Below are 26094 nucleotides of genomic sequence, written 5' to 3'. Positions count from 1 at the left end.
CTCATTATGACACTAAGAATCCATTTTGAAATTTTGTAACAGTTTACAGACCTTGAAGTACAAACTGCTGACATTATCTCAGGTTAAGCCAGAAAGAAGAATTTTCACTAGACACATATTCATCCCAAAGCTCAAGGGAGAAAGAAAAAATAATGCCTTTATCACCCTTCAGCAAAGTCCAGCAGAAATACCATTCCAGACAAACTCCTACTAGATCATACCACACCAGCATTAATGGTTTCATTTCCATAACTTCTGTAGTAACTGGAGCTCTGCAGATTTCAACATTCCTTTCATAACTTAGGCTTTCCTAACTCAGTCTGGGGTCGATCAAAGGTATCAGACTTTGAAAACAATATGGAAATGACAGTGTGTCCACAGACTTGAGCTAATTGACATTAAATATTCCCAAGGGACATCAGTCAGTGTACAGTAGGGGATTTTTTCAGATTGGGTCTGTCCATAGAAATTACTAATTATGCCAAATACTAATTGTAGGGTTGGTATTTGACATGGACATCACTCACAAAAACAAAACCTGCATGGCTTTAAGTCAAGGCAGTTAAACCAGTTTGGTGTTGCAGCAGAAAAATGTTCCCCCGGTCACATCCTCCCCTGAGGGAAGCTGTTCTCATCCCATGTCACTCTTCACCAGCCTCCTAGTTGGTTCATGAAGCCGTAGCTTACACAGGCAGACCAACTGCTTCAATCCACACAAAGGTAACAGAAACCCTAATTACAGCATCTTCAAAGAACCACTTTTTGCACTTCTTTACCACTGAAATGTTAACTTGTTTATTAACAGCTGTAGATGCATTGATGCACTGTTTCTTCACACACTAGAGGGAAAAATAAGAATAAGATTCTTTCCTGTAAGGAACTCCCTTGCTTTGAATCTACTCAAAAGGCAAGGCTCAGCACATCTCCTCCAAAACCTCGGAGCAATTTTTGGCTCTGGAGGTCAATGTCTTTCTTGAAGGCACACAACAATCTAGCAGATCAAGGATTCAGTGCAATAGCTCAAAGTTCTTCATCTCACTTGATGCTACGACGAATCTAAAACCAGGGATTGTTAACCTTGACCATTTTTTTTTTCCTAAGCCATCAATAAGAATCAGTTTCACATTTTTTTAAAGCCTTTCTTAAGGGCAAAAAGAAAGGTAGCTCTTGTTGTTTACTTTTAGCAGTATTGAAATCACTGGTACTAGCACAAACTATAACTACCTACTCATATTGCTTTACCACAAAGTGCTGAAAAATCCAATAGTAGGAAATAAATGCAATATTCATCAAGTTCTGCACTTAGAGAAAAGTAAAAACAGTCTCTCTATCAATTACCAAAGCAAAAACAAAACCAGATCGAGATGTTCAGTCCCCATTCAGCTGTAAATTCATTTTCAGGCTTGATTTATATACACAGCTTCTTTTATGCTTTGTTTACAGAAATTCTTTTATATGACACACTAGCTGACTTGATAAGACACCATTAGCAGTAACAGAACATATTTCATGCAGAAGCCATAATCTTTAGTCTAAGCTCTTGTTAAAGTTCAGATGCCATTAATAAAATGTGGAGATTCCTTATGTGGCTGCTGGTAGAGCATGTAAGTAGTGTTACTTTAGAGCTGGGCATTAGCAGCTGCCTCAGACACAGAATTATCATGAAGTTGCTGGTTTTATGTACGTGCCTGGCAAAAGCAGGACTCAGTACTCAATGAAGCGCTATGAATCACTACTTATAAAAAATGACAGCAATGACCAGCTTGCTGCCCAGACTGGTAGCAAGGCACATAGCCTGCAGAAACCACTGCTTTCTGCACATATTTCAGCACATATAAAGCTATTTCATACAAGCACACCACTACTCTACAATTAGAGAGAATAAGTCACAATTACTTGCTGAGCATGAACTGTGCCCTTCATCAGCTAAGTTCTCTCAGTGTTGCCAGTATCAGAGTCTCATAGAGCCCCTGCTTATGCAGGGAAGTCATCATCTAATGGATGGCCAAGCAAGACGCTTACTCTGAAACACAAATGAGCAAGAACACTCCCTGGGGTAGGCTGTGTTCTGTGTTAGAGTTTTTTGGTTAGACATCTCTATTACTCTTTTTGCCAGGTCCTAGCTACTTAGGCAACTGAAGTAGTTGCTCCAGCTCTTTTGAACAACTTTTCAGTGTTTTGTTTGGGGGATCTCTTTGGGCTTTCTCACACATCCTCCCTTTTTTTTTCTTTTAATTTGTTGTTTTGGTTTTTTTTTTAACTACATCGTTTGAAAAACAATGCAGCTGCCAACAAGCGATTCCCACTGAAGTCAACAGGATCTGCTCTTATGCAGAGAGTCGTAGTAAGTGCCCAATCATTTACAGTGCTGAAAGCCTTTGCGCTCTATACTCTTAAGTGCATGAAGGGCTAAGCAGGGGGCTCATGCAAAATTAATAACACATCAGAAAGTGGATGAGGGAGAGTGAAGGTACTTAATAATTGATCCACAGTTTGTTTTCTGTGAATTCCGAAACAATTTCATGGATATTTGTCTAGGTTTGCCTTCGTGTTTGTTTTTTTCAACATGGAAAGTTTTAAACCAAAGACCAACGAAAGAACTAACAAAACAGAGTGAAACAATGACAAGAGTGGCACTTTGATAGCAATAACTGCAGAAAAGTATCCTCCCAGAAAGCAAGATGGAGATGGAATAAAAAACAAGGCAGGTCTTTTTCTCAGAGAAGATATGACTACCCTCTCACTTTTGTAAGATTACATTCTTAAACACCTTCTGCTTTATGAACAAATGTGTGTATTCCAATCCTGCTCATTCTGTGAAAAATTACAGGTTTCTCTTCTCACCATCATTTATGCAGAAAGCCAATCACATCCCACAATGAAGATACCATCTTTCCATCTTATAAAGTCCTTGAAACTCCTCAAGCTAGGAGTCTAATACTGCTCACTTGAACAATTTTGATAACATAGCTACACCAAAAGTGTTCTACCTTGCTCTATAAATATCATCTGCAGTCATTTTAAGGACATATTACAGTGGCACACAGGAACAAGGTAGCCTTTTAGCGTAAATGAAAATCTGATCTTAGTACACTAAGGAGATTTAAACAGTAATCCTCACTGGAGTTCTGATACATCTCCAAAGATACAAAGAAGGAGTCCCACCAACTCTGAACAAAAAGTACTTAGGACTTCACAGTATGTTTCTAACTCATACAGCAGCAACAATCACCAGCCTATTTAAATTTCAGCCCTGTACTCCAGCCTCAAGTGACATCACTGAGATCCTGTGCTTCAACAGCAACAGGCCTTCCATGTGGTGGAAATGGGAGACACAGCATATTCCTCAAATCTCTGATCATGCCCATCTCTCAAACAGCCTCATCCATTCTACCTCACTTGATTCTACACAGCTCAGTCCTGCAGCAATTTTTTATGAATTGCTATGAAATGTGAAATTCTTCACATCAGAGCCAGAGCTGCGTGCATAGCTTTGATATTCATCAAAGATAAAGACATTCATCAAAGACTTACAGCTTGACACAATAACTAAAGAAGGATTATCTCCCACAGGTGTTACTGAGGAAGTCTTGCACCAACATGAGGCTTGCTGTTTGAAAAGGAGATGCTTGCACGCAATGTTGAAAGGTGCACACGTGTTTATGGAACAAAGCTGTTTGTCAAATAGGAACAAGTACCTTATAAAATGGTACAAAAGCTACCCAGTGTCAAGTTTTTACTTCTCCTTCCTACTTTCCTGTGGACATATGGCCGGACTCCAGTAACAGAGTCCACAAAGTGACTCTCTCACAGCGTGACAGTGACCATGTAGAGGCTCCTGTGAGCTTTCTACTCCAGGTGACAGGTGTAAGAACACACACAGATACATGTAGGGACACAGAAAGGACTTCCTTGGAGAATGGAACAGAGACAACAGCCCCTGCAAGCTGGAGTAGAGCACAAACTGAAAGGAGGGCAAAACCAACATGAATAGGGTACTTACAAGAGGCATGGTAATTTCTCTAGGCAGTAGTGAGCTGCTATTGACATGAAACCCACAAGTAAGTGGAGTACTTCATCACTGTCATTTAATAAGCATGATATTTCAAACAATATATGAAATACCAGATGATAGAAAGTTCACTAGAAATCCTACACACATATGTTTCTGGGATGGGGAAGTTGAAGACAAAAGCTACTGTTGCCCACAGCTGTCCTTTTGCCTCCGTCAAATGTCAGCCCCACTGCAGAACAGCCGACAAGATCACAAATCTATGGGGCAGAGAAGACTATTCAAAACAACAAAAATGGCTAGATGGCAGCCACAATTCATTCACCTGCCACAGTGGCACAAACCCTTGAGTGTCAGTCTCATCAGGATTGGCATTAGTTTTCTTTAAAATGCAAAGTTATTCGCTGCATCCGTTCAGGAGCTACTTCTCCTCCCACAGGTATGGGAGTGGTTTAGGAAAAATTGTAGCAGTGAGGTTAGCCCAGCTGAGCTTGGAGGCTGAACTACCTGACAAAGCCCCCTGGGCCTGAAGAAACCTTCAGGTCAGGGTGACAGAAAAGTGTTCCCCCAAGACACCTTGAGACTAGCCTCCTAAATATGCATCAGGGAACCAAAGTATTGGGCTTTGGAGTTCTCCTCCTCTTTATCCTTTTAGAGTTAATAGCTAGAATGTTCCTTTACCCGCGGTTTGTTACTGGTTTTTAAAGTTCTGTACCTGCCCACCTTGTACCTCTATTCCCCAGCTCCCCTGCCAATCCTGTACCCACCGCGTCCCGCTTGGCCCTCCCCTCCAAACTCCTCCCATCCTTTGGTCCCTCTTAAACCCATGTTCGCTTCCGTTCTGGGTTCTGCGCTGCCGGATCCAGACCCGTTCCGGTCCCCTTCGACCCTTCCCGACACCCACGCACCCCACGCCGTCCTGCTGCACCCTATTAAACCCTGGATTTCTCAGGCACAGAGTCTGCATCTTCCTACCGCCGTGTCTCCTGTTATGCTCTGTCGGGGAAACAACCGGGGCTCGAGTGCCGCGGCGTCCCGGCTCCGCCCGGCCGAACCAGCGTGGGGCTTCACTGCAGAGACCCCCTTTTCGTGAGGTTTCAGGGGTTCTGCCGCCTTCCCCGGAGCGGGAAACCTCAAAAAGTGTAGGAAAGCAGAGGCCAACAAGGATATAAACCTTGTAAAAATGTAATTGGCTTATGTTCTTGTGTCAGACACACGCTTATTTGCATGAAAAAGTTCCTGCAGAATAAAACATTGATTCAAATATCACCACAATATTAGACTTTAGATTACCCAGGCAGTGGTTTTGCCTATCTTCAAAACAAAGAGAACAAAAAGAAAGCAATGTTTTCAAATCACACCCGTCCCTACACCGCTGAAGTAGGAACACTACTTGTGACCATGCCAGAGCTCCCAGGAGGAGCAGAGCAGTAGAATACAGTCGGAGGAAGCAGAAAGTCCTTCCCTGCATGCGACAGCAGTTGATGAGTTTCCAGTCCCTTCAAGTCTTGCTTTTAGGTACGTAAATTAATAAACTGCTTTAGCAAATCAGAATTAATTTTAAATGCTGCATCATATATATATATATATATATATATATATATATATATATATATCTCCAGCGTTAAATGCATACTAACCTTTTGTGTGAAACAAGGCAGCAGAAAGGATACTACTTGGGAATGGATAATTATGACAAACTCTCTTCAAAGAGGCCATTTGCCACCCCACCTAGCAGGCCACTCCAATGGAGGATTAGCATTATTACAGGGAGTGGCACAGTATTTGGAATAATGGGAAGGAGAAGAAACCAGAAAGGTAAATGATGTAGCTGATCACTTAAGTTCAAATTAAGTTCACATTACAATAACCTTGGAAGACAATCACTGTTTTTTGTTTCTCCAACATCACTGAGCAAGCAGGAGAAAACAGATAACCACCGTAACTCTTCCAAGAACAGTGAAGATCAGAGTGCACCACTTATGTCTACCTAACAGTCCTCAGTGGAGCGAGCTAACTATTGACAGCATCACATCCTATATCTCTGTGTACTCCATAGTCCAAAACCAGTTTACCTAGAGCTGAAATAGGCCACACTTGTACAATCACTTTAAGTTGATCTATGCAGCGAAAGGAGGAGCTGATCCTACCATCTTCCCACACTTCATTCTTGGAGCCAAACAGCAAATCAATAGAAATTGACCCAGATGAGAGACTTCTCAGCCAGATCTGGTAACTGACTGCTGTCAGTCCACTGAAGCTGCATTAACACATTTGGCTCTGCAGCCTTGAGCCAGCCTCAGCCATTTGCAGCTTCCTGCTCTCATTCTGACACCAGAATTCACAAGGCTGCACACCAAAACCAATCCTGAAAGCGCTGGCAACCAAGGTGGGAAGGGGCCCTGCAACAGAAACAGATCCTCCAAGGCATTCAGAGATGAAAAAAACTTGAGTTAGGCAACAGTTCACATCTCCCCTTAACGGCCATAGAAAGAAAAAGAAACAAGAGAATGGTTGTGGTATCAAGCAATATTGATTAAAAACTGGATCTTAGCTGTTTTTTAACTGCAATCGTACATATTTTATATTTAACTATCCATTTTATAGTCTTCACAAGCCAGATAGAGGAATTTTCATCTAGTAATTAACTGGATAACTTCTTGAAAAAGAGGTTAATTTTACAGGTCTTACCTCTTCTTTTTAAATTACTTTAATTATATATTTATAATTGTTGGACTGGCTGAATTCACACATATTCCTTTAGACATATACCCACGTGAGCTGGCAGTCAGGAGGACAACTTCTACTAAATGCTATCTTTTACCCACATGGAATAGGGAATCTTTCTGGGTTTATATTTAAATGGCAAAAATTAAAATTAAAAAATCTGAAACCCTTGCTCTGTGCATAGTAGAACACCCCAGTATACTCCCAGCTGAGAGATGCCCAGGATACTTGGCAACCCTCCTTCTCATTACCTGGTAGAACCCGCTGTTTTGACATGTCACCATTTCCAAATTCTGTGCTCCAGTCTGAAACACTCCAATCACATGGCATTGCAGATACATCTTCCACAAGGTGACATAGTTAATTGAAGCACAGCACAAAGGAAGAAAACCCTTGCCACACATCATCTGTGAACATTTTTCCTCAGTGTCTAAGCTCCTAAACTATTTACAGCACATAGAGGGAACTCTCTTCAAGCTCTTTTTAAATCACAGCCCATAGGAAAACAGAATGTAGAAGAGGTGTAGTTCAGTGAGAGGGAAGCACAGAGAACCCAGCCTCACAAGGGTAAATATATGCCCTACTCGTGGGTACATAAAGCAAAGGCATCCAACAGGGAAAACCTGTGGTGCAGGCTCTGACAAAATGACAGGCACCAGGTGGATCTGCTCGGGGTGACATCCCACACAGTGCCGCCGCACCTTTGCTTGGGGCACGAGACCTCAGTTGAGAGTCTGCCCTCTTGACACAGAGAAAATCATGACACAAAATAATGTTCTGTGTCATGGAAGATTTGCCCCTAAATCACCATAAATTAAGCTGGACTCTCATCAAATGTAATCCACTAACACCCATAGGAAACACCCATAGGCTGAGTTAAGGCAAGCATCCGTGCAGTATCATTTATTTCATACTCAGTGCCCTGTCACAGTAGCTTACTAAAGCAGTGACAGTAAACATACTCAGGTTTTAACTCATCAACACTATGTTGATGAAGAGAACAAAAAGTCTCCATGAACCCAAAATATTGCACATATCTAAAGGCATCTAGTCTTCTTTTAATGCGTTCTTTGAATCCAATACCACAAAGAAGGACCAAGCACATCTAGAAATAATGTCAGTTGCTTATTGAGGAGAAAGAGAATCTATTTAAGCAAAAATTCCTGTAATTCTTTGACTGTTTTTCCCCTGTGAGAAGTTGAGCTGTTGGGAAAACCAGGAGGCAACAGGTACAGAATAGGCATACAAAGTGTTTTCATAATATTTATTCGCTTTGCTGCAAAAGGAAAAAAGCTCTTCCATCACCACACATCAGGAACTTTGCTTGAAATGGTTTTCAATATTATTTGATGTAACAGAGTCTTCACTAGGAGCAGAGGGATTTTCAAGGCCTGGAAGAGGCAGATATTGATTTTTCCCAGTTCTGTGGGAAATTGACAGTTCATTCATAAGATCCTCTGTGTGTGTGATGAAATACTTATTCTAAATGCTGTCCAGAGGAAAGCGACTGGAAAGCTGAACCATTAGCTGAAGAATCTGATGCAGAGACTGATGTGCATTAAAATAAATACTGCTACAGCCTCATTTAGTTTATAATGCTAAAGGAGTACGATCTGACTGCTTTTAGCATCTCTGCAAGTCAGGCCATCTGGAGGTTATATGAGATCACACTGAGTCAGAGTTTGATACCAAATCAAGCACCCCTGACTGCAAGCCTCAGTGTGTTAGTGACATTTTTAAATGCCAGCATACGGAGAAGGCTGAACTGCTCTAGATCTCTGTGTGTGTTACAGAAGCAGCTACACTGAGCACTGTGCCAACAGTGACATCCACCCACACCAGCCCTTATACCTGTACAAAATACTGCTGAAATCAGGGAAAATCTGTATCCACGAAGAACCACATGTGAGAGACTGGAAGGATTGCTGGCTCAAAATATTTTGGGTGGGGGAAGAGGCAGGTCAGCCCTTCCTCTGAGGAGGCGATGCCCTGCTCTGCACACGCAGATCCCAGCCACACAGTGGTCACCAATCCCTGCCACACTGGAGGCAATGCTCCACCCCTGAAGCCCCAGTCCAGCCCCAGAGTGGCCAGCTGACCAACCTGGCAGAAGAGCCCACAAAAGCCAAAAGGTAGTAAACCAAAGCATGAGGCGAGCACAGATCTTGACCCTACCTCCTTTTGGAATTTCTATCAGCTCAACGCCACTGGAACCAGGAGTAGTAGCTATATTTGTTCTTTTCTATATCTTTCTGTCTTTCTTCCTCTTTTTCTTCTAGCTCCCTCTTCTCAGAGTTTTGAGTAACCTAAAATCAGACAGGCTTGGACTTTGCTAAGTCGAATGGGCTAAGTTAATACTTTGTGAAGTATTTTATGTTGAGTGAATGCTGCTCTAAATTTTTGACAAACTTCTCTGATTTTCTGAAGTTGCCAGTGAAGTATTTCGTTGTTTTGACCTCTCGAGAACATCTTGTCAGTATTTCTCCTGTGCATCTAACTCAAAGCACATGAAAAACCATAAACCCTTCCAGGAATCAAATGAGTGTTTTTTAGAGCCTTACATCACCAGATAGGAATATTTTGTGGCAGAAGCAGGAGCACAATCACAAAAATTCACAGGATAGTACAACAAAAAAGAAACAGATTATTCATTACTGATTTAAGGCCTAATGTATTGCTGGATTTTGCACTGTAAAGCTGTCATGAAATGCATTTCAGTACATCCATCAAAAATTGGATTAGCTTTTTTTGGTTTAATTCTTAATTGCATTGTAATAGTATTTGCTAATTTTTAATGTGAAACAGACAAACTACACGAGTACACAGTCACTATGAAATTCTAGCTAATGGAAAAGTCACATATTAAGAAGTTTAAAATATTACCATACTGGAAGGCACTTTTATGGCTAATGCTGACAGCGACTCCTGGGTCATCTCTAACAGAGCTGGGTTACTTCATGGGCTGTTCAGCTCCTTGCTCCCCTGCCTACATCAATAAAACAATTACAGTCATGTTGACAGACTACTAGCCATGCGTTTGAGAAGTGCACTGCATATTTTGGGCAAAACAAAGTATGAAGATTGATTCTCTCCTACAGCATTGTAGTTAAAGACTCAAATTTCCTAACTGGTAGAATTAGGTCAAGTGATTTTTTTGGGTCAAAAATATTTTCTCTCACCTCCAGTTTTAAATGAAAGCAAAACATTATGTTCTAAATGCCCATAGCAAATCTTCACAGATTACTGCTTTTAGTTAATGGAGTATGAACTGTTGAAGTATCTAGGCTGAGCACTTAACAGCACATCAGCTTCTTGTTCCAAATTTATAACTTGTAGCAGCCCTGGTGCCAAAAACAGTTTATAATTCTTTTTTCAATGTAGACTTCAAAACATTTATTTGGAGGAATGGGACTCAATAGAAAATGAGGTGATGTTTCACTAACTGTAAACTCAAGTTTCTCATCTTCTAATCATTAACTTGCATCTTACAGAGTTTGAGGAATAAAGAATAAATTAAAGTTCTGTAAGAAGTTCATCAGGATTACTGTAATCTATAGAACTAGGTTTTAGAGAGCATTCTTAAATAACAGATAACATGCATACTTTCAAACTCCTGTCCACTAGAGAGGATAGAGAAGTTCCTTACATTTTTCTTCTTACTATTCTCCACACAGAAACAACAAAAAAATTCTGAATGTCGCTGTTGAGCAGCTAGCAGAGTAATGAAGGCACCAGTTCTCAGTGGCAAGAAGGAATGACCTTTATTGTTTTGATTTCATCATATATATAGAGTATTCAAAAGTCACCCAGATTGGTCAGTCAGAAGCCTTCCCCCAGGCCTGATTGGCCAAGCTTGCACCGTCCAAGTTCTGGGACACTGTTCCAATAACATCCAAACTTTATTTATAAAACACAAGAAAAATTCTCATGGGAAAAACCTGTGCTAGCCACATCTGAACCCCTCCTCTCTTCCTCCAAAAAATGCTTTCTCTCCCACATTTTCCATCTGAAAATTATCCTACATCTACTGCACCTTGTATGTAATTTTTTTGTTTGTTTACAAGAACATTTTTTCTGGTTTCCCATCTGGGAAAAGAAAGCCTTTTTTCCCCAGAACAGCTCATGCTTGCTTTCCCTACTACACGCCTATTACATCATACACTGCAGTTGAACATGCACATACCTAATACACACACCAAAAAGTTCACAGTGCAAAGACCACCTTATTAGAATGAAGGTAACATATCCACCTTCAAATTCAATGTCGCAGAACAGATTTGTTGCCTTTATCATGGAAATATTACCAACACACAACAAGGACAATGGGATTAGGACCAATGATAGCTTCTTTTCACACACACAAATATCCATAAGATGTTTCACTTGCACAAGTATTCTGCTGGGGCTGCCTGTGCTCTGGGTGCCATTCACATGGATCAGCTTTTCTCTGACTGGGACACTAAAGATTCAAAATTGACTCTTCATACTTTGAGATAGGTGTGCCACCAGGAAAAACGTACTGTGACAATTCAATCAAGGTGGAAGACTGGTAAATATATTTAAGAAATTCATCTTTAACACAGAAGGAACGTACATAAGCTGCACATGACAGTTCCCATAATACTCTGTTGAAGCACATTGACATCAAACAGAAGTCACACAATTAATCACAATGGGTTTTCTCTAGTTCTAGTTCCCTTATGCTTCTCCAATCTTTTAAAACTAGAAACATCAAATAACTTAAACGGTAACATATTTACAAACACCCAATTTTGGCAAAAGAAATACTTATGAGAAAGGAAATAGTTTCATCCATGTTCCTCACCTATTTCTTTTTATATTACCAATGATACAGCCTACCACAAAGTTATGAAGGAACACAAGGCAAGGAAAATTTTTATTCTAAGAATGACCTCTACAAATCTGAGTAAAGTTCCCCAGAGCTACTAAATTTTTATATGCATTTTAAAGACTGAGGCTACATCTGCTGAAAGAGACACTGAGGAATTCAAGAATTCCAGCCTCACAATAATGCATCTATTTCATCAATATACACACCCCCACCTTTCACTGTTACAAAACAGTGGAGTACTTGCCCAAAACAAGCATTGTTCTGTTTCTGCCAAGACCACTGGTGGAATGCTTAGCTATGCTTCATCTGTGCTATGAAGAAACGTAAAACAAAAAATAAAAGTCATTTGATCACAAAAAGGGGAGGGGAGGGAAATTAACAGAGTGCTTCCACTTCCACTACAAGGAGATCTTCCCAAAACAAATTTTTAAAGATCAAATGCTACAGAATGTGTTTGAAAATGGCATGGAACAAGCTTCACATTGATTTGTTTGGATTTTTTTTTAACCACTGTGGCAAGGGAAAAATTGCATAATCAAAACTTCCTTGTGGATATCTGAAAACCAGCTGACATGAGAGAATTACCTTCTCCCCCTTTGAAAACATACTATCAACAATGTACAAAATTTAATAAGTGATCTATCAGTTGTCCTTTAAAGGTCAGTGCACTTGTCCAACACTCTTCCTGTAACACACTTACATAACCTTATTTTCTTTCCGCTACCTCTCTGTAATTCAGAAGACTATCTAGATTCCCATATGGTTGCCATCAAAGACAGCAGATGCCAAGCAAATTAAAACACAAGTTATGACTCGTAATATGCTCATGTATCATGATTGCACCATAGCTCATAACTTCGAGTGAATCACCAGATAAAGCGAAAGTTTCTGAGGCTTTTTATACATCTTTCTGATTAGACCAGGTTCAGCGGAATTAAGTGTGGATTGAAATTTAGACCTTAACAATAGTATACATCCACCATTTCCATCAAGTATAAAAAAGCACAGAGAACAATTTAAAACAGCTCTTGGAACGACAAGTCAACCCAAAACTGTCTTACCAAAGTAAGGGGAAAAGAGGGGGAAATAGTTCTTGCCTCTTGTGAAGCAGGGCAGCCCACTGTGACCTTTTGCACCGTACCTTTGACATTATTCTACATGGAAACCGAAGGGGGAAGCAGGCATTGTTTGTTTGCTTGCTTTAAGTACAGAAAAATGTTCTCTGTTACCTCATATTACAGCTTTATGCTTTACTGAGACAAGACCAGAAAGGCTTATGAAAAAGCACTGTCTATTGCAGCAGGAGCACACAGACCATGAAGTGCTTTAGCACAGCAGTATGGCAGAGGGGCTAAAGCACAGGTGAGCCCTCATGCACAACCAGCAGGACAGCAGCTGAGCAGTCCAAAGGGAAACAACACTGAATTCCAAATCTAGATTTACATGCTTTTGTGCCTATTAGTTATCCGGTCCTAAATATTACTTCAGTGACTGCTCAATGAGATTTCCTTTTCCACAACAGCATAGTAGTCTCATAAAGTAAGTTTTTCTCAACAAATATTTCCACAGTATTTACCAACTTTAACACTGAATTTCCAGAAGAAATTAAGCCTGCAAATATATCTAGAATATTAATTATGCATAGACTCAGCAGATAATATTATCCTCTACACAGTATCAAACACATATTTAGGCAAGAATAACATTACCTGGGGTGGGGCAGGCCTGAGAACTATCTCCTAAAAAGCATACTGGCACCTTTAGTCACAACTGTATACACAGCATTGGAGTGCAACTTTCCCATATTCATTATCCTAATAATTCTGCTGTGGTTTTTAAGGCATGAAATACCTGACCAGCGCAAAACAAAAAAGACAAAAAGATCTGGTAATTTTTTGCCCCAATTCGGTGGCATTTAAAGCCTCAGATTTTTTGTAATAACTTTATTTTAAGTAGCAAGTACAATCATGCTCCACATAATTTCAGCAGATCTATAACATTCCTCTATTCAAGGCACTGACAATTTTCTTGTCAAAATCATTACTCTTCCAACTCAGTTCTCTTTATTTTTAGTCCATTGTTTTATGATGCAGAACAGAGAGTATTTTCTTTGTTTACATTAACATTTTAAAATGCTGTGTTAAAACCATTATATGCTCAGACAGAAGGCCTAACAAGGTGTGCCACATACCCCCCTGTTTGCAAGATCCTGGAAAGTGTCATAAGGTTACTATGATGACCTCTTCATCATTTCAATCTATTTACAATGACTACATTAGTGGCTATTTTTGATTATTAATTTCTGTAAACAAGCAACTGAATTTGCAATTTTCATTTACAGCTTTTCTGGCCCAGTTTTTGAAAGATTTGCTATTACTTCAATAAAAACAACATTAAAATGTATTCTACGAGAGTGTCTGCCTGTGTTTTCACCCCAAATCATGAGAGACATGGTAATAAATGCAGGCTTTCTCATAAAGAGATTACAATATTCTAAAGAAATTACTAAACTCTCAAAGTGCTTGGTCTTTGTGAATTTCAAGATTAGCCAGGAACACCAATAAGACAATTAGCATTTTGCAAAAGAGGAAATTTGCAAGCAAGGGCCACACATCAAGCATGTGGCAGAGTGGGTGATATACAATTACATTTTTTCCAGCCTTTCAGATTAGCCTTCCAGCAGTATAAAACCTCTGGCCTACTCGGTTACAACAGAGGCACACCTGCCATCATGCAAGGCTGTGCAGCATCAGCCTCGGGAACACAGGAATAAGAAAAAGAGTACTTACAGAAAACCAAAACCATAACCACTTCCCCACTTGCACCATTCACATATTTATTTTCAGAGAATAAAATGAAGGAAATTACAGGATACAGAGCTTCTGACAGACCGACAGTGCCTGAAAGATCAAGTTAACATGGTTCTGTACATTCCACCATAATCTCCCTCTCTCAGTCCAAGGACACAGCACACAAGTGTTCCTCACACTACTTGCTCCCTGCTGAAAAATATCCACGTTCACAGCAACACATACCCAGCAGAAGCAAAACAAAGAAACAAACAAGGGAAAAGAGCCACGGCAAACTCAACCACCGAAAACTGAGCCCAGAGTACAACTGCACCAGCTCTGTAGGGTCAGAATACTACAAAGCTTGCTACCACTCATCTGCAGGGGTCGGTCTGGGGCCAAGTAAACACTGACATAAAGCCACAATCAGCTTCACTCTCGCTGTATATCTTCTTGTTTAACGAAAGGTATTACAGGATAAAAGCGGACTTAATCAAAATGCCCATCCTTTCAAAATATCTTCCTCAGGTATCTTTATTTTCCAGGAACACAGACCTGAGGTTAGCTATGGATACCTGCCATCCACATAAACACCATCCCCTGTTCTCACCAAGGGCACAATCAGAAGCTCAGCACTGCTTAGAAGGTTTCTCTCCCCTATTCTTCCCTGCCTTCATCCATAACCTTCAATGTGGTGTTGGGACTTTTTTCCCCAGTTCTCCTTTCTAGCCCAAACAACCCACTGTACCAGCAATGTATTCAACTTGCTTCCAAAGCCCCTCAAAAACACATCCACACTACCCAAGTTCAGTTCTTGTATGGGCCATTCACTTAAGAGCCAGACTTGGTGATCCTTGTGGGTCCTTCCAACTCAGAATATTCTGTCCATCTGTGAAGCCGGGTTTGGGCATGTTTCTCACTGCTGTGTGGAATACCTCATGTAAAGAGGGGACCTGTACATGTAAGAGCCTTCACCTGACTTTAACGTTCTGTGCAGTGAGACGACCCCATCCCTCACACGTGTGTGAGAATGCTCACCCCCCCCCTTCCTCTCTGTGGTTATGAAATTTGGCATGAACATCCAAAAACAACTGCTCCTCTTTCAAATCCAACGCATAGAGAAGATGCTGGAAGTAACGTTACACGCAGGTTACATTTCACTATACAATTCTGCCTACTCTACAGCCGGTGGGGAATGGTGCAACAAGATACCGTGCAAGCAGATCAAGCAGCAGAGCCAAGAATCCAAACAAATGCCCAAACAGGCCTCCTACAGGCTTGCACTTTAGGGATGGGTGGAAATACTGCTTCCCCCCTCCTCCATCCTATTAGTGTTACTACTGCTATGTGTTAATAGCTAATCATAATGAACAGTGTGCCATACACAACTTCATAATTGTGAAATCGTTAAACAGCACTGTGCAAAGAACCTGAGCTGTGGTTTCTCTTTATTATTTGCATCTAACAGGGATGTCAGAGTGAAAACATGCAGATCAATTCGTTCTCCAGGCCTGGGTTGCTCCCTTCCTCTCCCACCACAAAGCAGAGGTAGGGGAAGGAAGGTGGCAACAAGAAAAAAAAGGAAAAGACGGGGGAAGGCTGGTGGGGTGCTCTAAAGAAGGCACGACACCCGGTTCGTACTTACAACAAAAGCAATTAGGAGTGCCGGGAGGGAAGAGAAACCGGCACCCTCGGGAGGTGGAGGAATGCAGCACCACAACTTGCCCGGGGAAGCGCTGACGGGGCGGGGGGTCGGAGGCGGCGGCACCCCTGCCCTCGCACCCGCACCCATCCGAAATGCCCCTCGCAGCCCAGCCAAAGTGCCCCGCGGCCTCCCGCCGGGCTGTCCCACGTCCCTGTCCCAGGCCGTACCCAGCCTGGGAGCGGCGGCCGAGGAGGAGGAGGAGAAGCAGAGGAAGACACGAAACCGGCCCCACTTACCCAGAAAATGACATTGAAGCCGAAGATGAAATATTTGATGCAACAACTGACTTCAGGCCCCTTGTAGTGCTTTCCGGACATCCTCTGAGCTCATGAAGACGCTTGCTCGCAGCCAGGGTGAGAACCAAAGGGCCGGGGGAAAAGGGGGGGCGGAATAAAAAAGAAATTAAAAATAAAAAAAAAAATTGAGAAAACACAAACAGGAGGGAGGAAGACTAGGAGGAGGGGGCTAGGAAGCCTGGAAGGAGGGTGGGGGCACGCCTGTGAGGAAGGGTCCGGGGGCGGCGCGGCTGGCAGAGCTCAGGGCCGGCTCCCCGCCGCGGCGCGATGCAGCGGGAGCGGCGCGGCGGCGGCTCGGCTCCGGCTTGCCGGGCGCCGGGGATGACCGGCGAGCAGCTCCCACCTCCTCCTCCTCCTCCTCTTCTCCCGCATGGAGGAGGCCCCGGCTGCTCGCGGCGGGAGGCAGGCGAGAGCGGCAAGGAGCGGGGCGGCCGCGGGGAAAGCGCCGCCGGGGCAGGATCGGCCCGGGCAGAGGCCGGAGCCGCGCGCCCCCTCAGCGCCAAGGGCCGCCGCGCGCGCCCCGCCCCGCCCGCCCCGCGGCGTGATGGACAGCGCTGCCGGCCAATCCGACCGCGAGAAGCCGCCGGCTCCGTGCGCGGGGCGGGGCGGGCCAGGGCGTGCCGGGCTGGGGGGCTGCGTGCCGCCATCCCTCCAGGCTGCTGAGGGGCTGCGTGCCGCCATCCCTCCAGGCTGCTGAGGGGCTGTTGCCGCCATCCTTCCAGCCTGCTAGGGGCTGCGTGCCGCCATCCCTCCAGCCTGCTGAGGGGCTGCGTGCCGCCATCCCTCCAGGCTGCTGAGGGGCTGTTGCCGCCATCCCTCCAGCCTGCTAGGGGCTGCGTGCCGCCATCCCTCCAGCCTGCTGGGGGGCTGCGTGCCGCCATCCCTCCAGCCTGCTGGGGGGCTGCGTGCCGCCATCCCTCCAGGCTGCTGCGCTCCGTCCGTCCGTGCCTCTCCGCCAGCGGCCCGGGGTGACACAGGCTGGGGATGCCGAGGCGGCGAGAGCCCCGCCTGGCACGGAGTACAGCGCTCCGCAGCGGGAGAGCTGCCGGCAGGGCAGCGCCGGTTCGAAGCTGGCTGCGGTATTGAGGAGGAGCGAGACCGTAATCGCGCCGTGGTTGTTCTGAATGGGCGCCGGCAGATCGCCTCCCACATGATCTCGTATGCGCCACACGCGCAGGAACGCATGAAGAACCATTTTACAGTGGTTGCTAGAGTTCGTATTTTAACATCCCCTGAGTTTATACTGAGCCTGACAGCTGCAAAGTTATCTGGCTTAGTTGTATTCGTATGCTCTTCGGGATTCAGAGTCCACATGGTCTGGCATTACCAGCATAATTAACAGGTTTTCTTTGCTGAAGAATGGCACCATTTCAATGGATCAAGCCTTCAAAGTTTCCTGGTTCAGCTCTGAGGGAGAGGCTGGGGAAGGGAAGGCTCAGGGGAACCTTATCACTCTCTACAGCTCCCTGACAGGAGGCTGTGCCAGGCTGGCCTCCCAGGCAGCTGAGACAGGACGAGAGGACATGGCCTCAAGCTGGGCCAGGGCAGGTTCAGGTTGGACATCAGGAGGAATTCCTTCACAAGGAGTGTGTTAAACATTAGAATGGACTGCCAGGGAGGTGGTGCAGTCACTGTCCCTGGAGGCACTTAAGGAAAGACTGGACGTGGCACTCAGTGCTGTGGTCTGGTTGACAAGGTTGTGATCAGTTAAAGTTGGACTCGATCTTTCCAACCTAATTGATGCTGTGATTGTGTGATTCTGCAAGTACAGCTCTTAATTCGGTAAATGGAAGACTTCTTTATAATAAATTACATTTCCCATCTCTACAGGATTGCAAGATAACACGGTTTGAAAGCATAATACTCTTAGAACTACAGAAGACAGTCTGGATCAAGATCACATCATGTCGGTATATGAGGCCTTGTGAGTCTTTTTTGAGAGCAAAGAGAAATATTTGTCTGTCACGTCTGGTAGATGTTGAGAAGAAACGGCATCTGCTGAAGTGGATCCATGACAATAAACAATGTTTTTGGCAAATGAGAAATTAATGCCACACATCTGTACACTTAAACTGTGACTGTCTAGTTTATCACATGAATGTTATCCCTGTGTCTAGTGTTAACACTGTCTTTGCAAGACTATCCATGGGAAGAGGGTAGAGAAGGGTGAATAATTAGTAATGCACATGTTCTGTACCAGTGGATAAAGGTACATCACCACTTACAGTAGGGTATGGTAATAATATATTGTATTATATTAAGGTGAGGTGTTTTTTTTACAAGGGGTTTCAAATATTGGTGACAACCTGTACAAGCATTTACAGTGTTACTGTCAAAACACACTCCTAATATCATGTGTTGGCACCCTTTAGCATTTTAATGCTTCACAGGCAGGAGAAAAATATTGCAGAGTAATATTTATTATGATAAATTCAGTAACAATATCAGATGTTTTACCTATTAATCCATTCATTCCAAATAACTCAAAAAGAAATGCAACTTACATCATTTATACCATTATATTACATGAGTTCACTTTCTTTCTCAATTGAGCACAGTATTATCGTTGCCAAGTGTCTTTTTAAAGCTAAAAGCATTTCACATTGTCCTATCATCTGATCAGCTTAAGGATGTCTGGTTTTAAGGGTGAGGTTGCTCACTTGAAGAGGGTATTGAACACAGAACCCTGCTCTTTTCAATTCACTTTGTGTGTAATAAGCAAGCAGATAGCAAAGGCAGCAGAACAGCTTTGATGTAAGTAATTGATCTTTCAGAATGCCAGCTGTAGCACAGCCTTCTGCACCTGCAGCAGCCGTTCTGCTTTGCAAATACATTTTGCCTTCTGTCCTAAACAAACAGGGATAAAAAAATCCCAGTCCTTCAGCTTTGTGCCACCTCTCGTGGATTGCTTCTTACCTGCTTTGGCCACCCAGGCCTGGAAGCTGAGCAAGATGACTGTGACAGCACTTTAAATTAACTGTTAGTTACCAGTCAACACTGAATTCTACTGTGATGTTTTGGCACAAAAGCCTGAGGCAATACTAAGCAGGAGCAATATTACCTTTTCTTGCAGAAGGGCAAGACAGTTATTCAAATTCCACCAGTTCATAATTCATCTGACAAGGCACAGGAGTACTAATGGGAGGTATTTCAATGACAAAGCTGCTTCTAGCAGCACAGTGCTTCATAACACCAGAAATGCTTTGATTTGCTACTGACATTGAGAAAAAGTCCCATCTGAATGACTAAATCTACTTCCCATCTCTAAGATGTAGATATCAATGGACTTCTTCTGACTAAAGACTGGCCAACTCCAATGCTAATAAGCGTAGCAAGTTTGAGAAGTTCATATCTTTAAAGAGGTGTAGTTGCGGACTCTGAAATTCTTACTTCCCACCAAGTAGAGAGTGTTCATCCCAATTCCTCAAATCAATCATTCCTTAGATCCAGTACTTCTGTCTTTGTGTCAGCTCCTGTTTTTTGATCTATGACTTCTTTGACATTTTCCAGGGAAAAAGAAATGCAAGCACAAGTGACTCGAGAAGAGAAATGGCAGAGCAGCACAGTGAAGGCTGGAGTTCCATGAGTTATGGCATTGCCAATCTCTGTGCCACATGCACTGAGATAAAGAGCTGTGGCCTAAGAACAGTTCAGTGTCTGTGTCTGTAAGTCTAGTTTTTTCCTAGACACTTCATTTTACTGGGAATTCATAGGATAGCAATCTTTTTCCATGGGGAAACCCTAGAGCTTTCTGACAGGTAAGATTTATAGAGTCAGAGGTATTATCTACCGCCAAATATTTTCCAATCTAAATAACATACTAGCTCATATTGCTGTTTGTGTTCATTTTCTAGTTTTGCAACCATGAAAACACTTTGTTTTCTGCTTAGCAAAAGTGTGAGCACTGATGAGGGGACTTTTTAGGTTTAGAAGAACTCTGAGATAAGAAATTCACAGGACTAAACTCAAGTAGTGATACAAGTTGTATTGGCCTTGGTGGAAGTACATGCTGTTGCCCAGATGTGAACACGACTTCAGCTTCCCTCAAGAATAACAAGTGCAAGTACTGACTAATTACAATTATGGGTAACACTGGTAAGTATTGAGCTGCTTTTTCATATGAAACTTAGCTCTCAATACTGCATAATAATATCATCTTGCAGGACCAACCCAACATTATTATACTGTGATAACAACAACATTGTTGTTTGGATGACTCACAAAGCATGAAGCATGTCTATACATCTACAGGGTCACAGGCCTGAATCTGAAGCTAAGGCATACCAAATAACAACCAATAACCCATTGCACTGTGCCTGATTTTACTTTTGCAAGAGAATGTATATTGGAGCCTTTATGCTCTTTCTCAAAATGCTGTAATTCTTGTGGCAGGCACCTCGAGCTGCTGCCTCGGCTGCTTGTGAGAGGAAGGGGTGGGAGTGGTGGCACACTTCCTGCCCACACTGTGCAGGCAGGGGCAAAGGAGTGGCTGGGGCTGCGGCTGCACCACGGTGCTGCTTGGGGCAAACATCCTGACATGCAGCTCTGTTTCTGCAGTGGGTGCTGTGCCTCAGCAAGCCCCTGTTATGGAGTTTTTTACAGAGCTCTTTCACATCAGGACTTATCCCATGACAAGTCTATACAACAGTGAAGCAGGAATAGTATGACATACCTGGTCAATAGCTCAGTTTGCTCAGGAGTTCAGCCCCCAGACCCCTGTGCAGGCAGGGACTCAAATTGTCTTTCTGAGAACAGAGTGGAAAAAGCTGACTGAGCAAAAAGCTCTCACTTCAAATCCAAGCAACATTTTTTTTATTGCTTTTTGATTCAAATGGCTATAGAGATGCTGTGATCTGAAGGGACTTTTATGTCCTTGCCTTCACAGCAGGAAGCTGATCCAAAACCCTGTGGAGAGAGCAGTGAGGTGCACAAGGGAGTCAGCACCTGCTGGAGGAAGGCCCAGATATGCAGGAAGCCACCTCCTACCCTCTGTCTGGAACATGCTTGCTCATCTGAGCTGTGGCAAGGGCAGTGACAAAAATGCTGTCATCTCTGCTGTGACATTAGTGTCTCCTGTCTGTCAGACTAGACAACAGGGTGCATCCAGGGCCTCTAACAGTTTATTAGGACTGTGTAAATGAGCTGATAAACCCAAAGGAAGGTGGTTGGTATGTTTAAGCTGATTTCCTCACAATTTTGTGTCTGGTTTTTCATACCCACCTTCTCTATTCACATCCAATGACAGCTACCACATAGCTGGATCAAAGATAGCAGTTTCCTTTACCTTTGGTATTGACACTTCTGAATCCTCAGATGTTATGCAGAGCTGCACAGCAAACACAGCACTTGTGATAGCACCACTGAACAGGTATTTTACAGCAGTAATTTGTATAGTGGACCTTATAGTGGACCTGCTTAGGAACAAGGTAAATAAAATAAGTTTATTTAAACATTCCCAAAAGGCATAAAATAGCAGTCCTAGAGTGATTACAAACCATGGCTTTTTGCTTCCCACAGTGTCATAGTAGGAATACACAATGCATGTGATAACAATACATCTTATTCTGTGCTCAGCAACAACATTCTGTTTGTGACAGGATCAAGTAGGACTTAGTTTCTGGACTACTCCCAAACATGAGATTGCACTTCAAAAATAATCTGCATATGTTACCCTTCAGGCCCCTGTAAAAACAAAATGCTTCAAAAATTTACAATTCACTTGTTTGCAAGTCCACTAAATGGAAATTACTCGCTCCTGTTACCTTAACGAAAGCACAAACCTTCCTGCTGATAAGAACAGAGTGGCCACTAATGTTCTTGTTGGGTTGAATAGTTACTTTTGAAGACTTTATTTAGAGGCTCATCATTTGCTATATGCTTTTCTATCTGTGTTTTTCCATCAGTCTTGATGTGTGTTCATTTTCATTTCATCCTCTGCTTCTACCACACTAGTTATACCATTGGCTTTTTTTTTCCTTTTCCTGTTCCTAGTGCTTTAAGAAAATTGAACTGAGAGAGACTGCTACTTAAGAAAAGAAAACCCACCCCAGACCTATTTCTAGATTCATCTCCATCTTACTGTTTCATGTATCATCATCTTTAGGCACCTCTTCAGGCTGCCACAAAGCTGTTAAAGTGCCCTAAGATTTCCAGGTTTGATATTTTAGATTGGAAGCAGGGACAATGACACCTCCTTATTCCTGCATGTGGCAAGCATAAAACACCAGTGCTGTGACAGCAAAACAGCTAAAATAATTTAATTTAAAAACATACCTCTCTCTTGTTTTGGACTCGGGGTGCAAATACATCTATAGACACACCATGTGAATCCAGTAAATACAGGAAACAAATCTGAAACGTGAAGGGACTAGATAAGAAACATGATAATAGAAAAGTAGTCTGTGCTTCAGTCCAGTGGAGTTGAGACGATTTTGCATGACCTTATTGCGCAATCGTTGTAAGGTGCCTTGCCAGATTTCAACTCAGAAAACTATGATTTGTCATACTTTGATGAAGTCAATGCCCCTTTTTCAGGGGCTTTGACATCATCATGGCACTGTATATAACAGGTCCCCTGCACCTGTGTGCCGGCGTATTCCACTTTGAAGAGCTGTTCACCTAGGATCCTATTAAAATATCGAGGTATCAAACCCTTTTATCCCTTAACCATATCTGTCTCATAATTCTAGGACCAGGGAAAAGGCAACAGCTTTCTGGCAAACCCCAGACGGGGCAGGAAAGACCCCCGAAAGCTACAGGTCTCGGATCGAGAGAAACATCCCGCTTCACCCCTTGCTGGCATTGCGGGGAGGTGCTGCTGAGCGGCAGTCCAGGGCTGCGAGACGGGGGAGCTCCACAGCACCTAACGCAGAAGCACGGAGGGGACGTGAGAGAAAAGTGATACGGTATTATTGCTAGCATTTAGGGGAGATCTCCAGGGGATAGGGCGGGTGCATGGCCAGGGTGGCCCGTAAAAGGGGAGGCTGTGGAGAGAGAACCCCCGTTCCCACAAGGAAGCTGTGGAGAGGGAACCCCTGTTTCCACAAGGAAGCTGTGGAGAGAGGGGGAATGCCTCTTGTACTCCAAGGAGCCTGAAGGCTACAACGGCATGACTCCAGCATAGCCTGTGGCTTTAGAGGTTTGAGGCACTGCATAAAGTGCCTGAGAGGTTGGTGGTTTTGCACCTGGTGAGGGCAGATTTTTCAAGCACACGCATTTCTGCTTTTAGTCACATTTTGGAGGGGAAGTTCAGTCTATGGCTTGTAGTGTAAGGACTTTGCCTGCAAAGTGGGAATTGCAGATTTGATTCCCACATCGGACTCTGGGCTAGGAGCTCTTTTTCCAGCTGTTTTTTCCTCTTTATAAATAGAACATGGGGTACGTGTCTTCCACTGAGAGCACACAGATACCCTGCGATGCCCCGTTAGATTTAATATTAAAACACTGGTGGTTTCTAATGGGGAGAAGAACCCCTCTGGGCACGAGAGAGTTAAGGAGGCTTTCAACATGAGTCTGGTCAGTTTTAGAATTAAGAGAGGGAGGTTAGTGGCTACGCTTTGGTAGCCTAGAAAGTTTATGACTCACAGAATTAGTACTAGAGCTTCTGTTCCAGGGCAGATTTGAAGAGCTGATACACAGAACTTATAAACTTATAAACTTATAAATAAAGAAGAAGTGTAAAAACAATCGAGAAAAAGTTGGTTAAAGATTATTTTACAAAGGAGGAAAAAGGAGGGAGATAAACAGCCATTGGCTAATCAGGCCAGGACAGAGGAGACAGTCATGACGGAAATGGATATATGAAGGCTAAAAGTGATTTACAGAAGCTTTACTTTAAGTTCCACTCTGTAGAAGCTCCAGAGATTCATTGTATTATCGAAACCCATAGGATTGGACCCGTTTTCTCCATTCCAGCCTGCAGACTGGGTCTCTATCAAGTGGTAGAATAGTGACCCCTTCAAGCTAAGTGGAAGGGACTATTCCAAGTTTTGCTGACTATCCTTACTGCGCTCAAGGTTGCTGGGAAAAGACCGTGGATCCACTGCTCCAGAGTTAAGAAGGCTTCTGCTCCTGAGACCATTGAGAAAGCAGAGACTGATGCAAATGAGGGTGATGTGGTTTAAACGGTTCCTTACATGTCTGTTGTTTGCCCAGTTGGTAACCATGGCTCAGGGTTTGCTCCATGACTTACATAAGACGGTAGTCAAAAATGTATCCAAAGCTCTTAATAAGAGCAACTGCTGGATCTGTACCCAAACACCACCTCTAGATGGGCACGGTAACTGGCCATTGATTGGTGTTTTAATGGAAGAGAATGGTACTGAGAGGTGGGAACGGATCAATAGTACCCTTCTGCCTCCTATACCCCTGAGCGGCCTGATGGAACGCGGGAACCATACAGTTCGCTGTGTGCTCATGAATGCCACAGGAAATGCCATTCTTCCTTCATATTGCCATAAGACCAGCTTCAGGGAAATAATAAACCCAAGAGCTGTGGCAAAGATGAGATTGACAGGATGGAGACTAGCTCTACCACTTGGGACAGGGCTGTTTTGGATATGTGATGATAAGGCCTGGAAAATCCTGCCCATAGATAAAGATCAGGCTTGTGGCCTTGGGGCTATAGTTCCAAATATAACAATATTTGATCATGTTAAAAAACTAAATGGGAGGAAGAAAAGATCTCTTAATCCCCTCATGGAACATCCCACACTTTTCCATAGTATAGTGAGAGCTCTCCCTCCCTCTTACGGAATAGCTGAACTGGAAAGAGCAATTGTAAACATCTCAAGCATTATTGAAGGTATTGAACAGCATACAGATACAATTGCAGATACAATTCCAGCCTTACAGGAGGAAGGCCTGTCTCCTGTGGTCATGCAGAACAGGATAACTCTCAATTTCCAACGTGCTGCACAAAAAGGTGTCTGTACTATTGTTAATACTACCTGTTGTTCTTATGTGGACCAGAGTGGAAGAATTAAGAAGGATTTGGATGAAGTTTGGAAGGGGACTCAAATTTTACATGAAGTACCTTCCAGAAATACCACCTTAAAATTCGACCATATCTTCCACAGCCTCACTTCATGGTTACCAAAGTGGGCCTGGATAAACGATGCACTTACAATAGCTCGAGCTGTAGTTATCATCTGTGGGATAGTCAGTGGGATAGCCAGTTGTGTAAAATGGTGCTTGCGGAAAATACGGAGTAGAGATTAAATGAGGTAGAGTCTTGTTAGTCTCTAAAACAGGAGGGAATGATGCCTCATGTTTTTGTGCCTTTTTCTTTTATATACCTTTTATATATTCTCTATATGCTTAGCCTACATGCTTGCAATTTTTGTAATCTGATATTCTAGCTTAGTTCCAGGGTCTGCTAGGCAGGGAGACCAAACATGCTCAGTAGGATGCCAGAAAGCCCTATGTTATCTTAAGAAACCCAGGCTTCAACCTTGATTTAAACCTTCTCTATGGAACAGATTTTGTAAACTGGGTTCAAGCCTTATCTGGGGGGGAATTCTTTAGAGTAGGGGGTATCATGCCATTTTGTTAAGCTTCTCATTGGGGGATCCTTATCAGATATGCTAATTTGCAAGGTCTGTAAAAATTGTATACATGTCATACAAGAGTGCATTTCGGTGTGTTCCACCTTGAAAAGCTGTGCACCTAGGATCCCATTAAAATACCAAGGTATGAAACCTTGTATCCTTTAA

The 26094-nt window shown here is 43.1% G+C and overlaps 2 protein-coding genes across 2 annotated transcripts in view; one reads left to right on the top strand and one right to left on the bottom strand.

Moving 5' to 3' along the window:
- TSPAN5 (tetraspanin 5) overlaps positions 1–16902 on the bottom strand; it is an 85117-nt gene extending 68215 nt beyond the window's left edge. Inside the window, exon 1 of the mRNA XM_085057971.1 lies at positions 16322–16902. Within this exon, the coding sequence (XP_084914097.1) occupies positions 16322–16402 (81 nt within the window). The 5' untranslated portion in view covers positions 16403–16902. The remainder of the gene's footprint in view (positions 1–16321) is intronic.
- Positions 16903–22948: 6046 nt separating this feature from the next.
- On the top strand, positions 22949–26094 carry LOC146437916 (endogenous retroviral envelope protein HEMO-like). The gene is made up of 2 exons (XM_085057964.1): positions 22949–23267; positions 24270–26094. The coding sequence occupies exon 2, from the start codon at positions 24479–24481 to the stop codon at positions 25598–25600; it is 1122 nt and encodes a 373-aa protein (XP_084914090.1). The 5' UTR covers positions 22949–23267; positions 24270–24478; the 3' UTR covers positions 25601–26094.

The sequence above is a fragment of the Lichenostomus cassidix genome, chromosome 4, assembly GCF_008360975.1.
Source record: "Lichenostomus cassidix isolate B80296 chromosome 4, HeHo_3.0, whole genome shotgun sequence".
NCBI lineage: Eukaryota > Metazoa > Chordata > Aves > Passeriformes > Meliphagidae > Lichenostomus > Lichenostomus cassidix.
This window is presented reverse-complemented; position numbering and strand designations above follow the sequence as displayed.

Coding starts and splice junctions, on each gene's coding strand:
- LOC146437916 (XM_085057964.1), top strand. CDS start 24,479: ATGCAAATGAGGGTGATGTGGTTTAAACGGTTCCTTACATGTCTGTTG.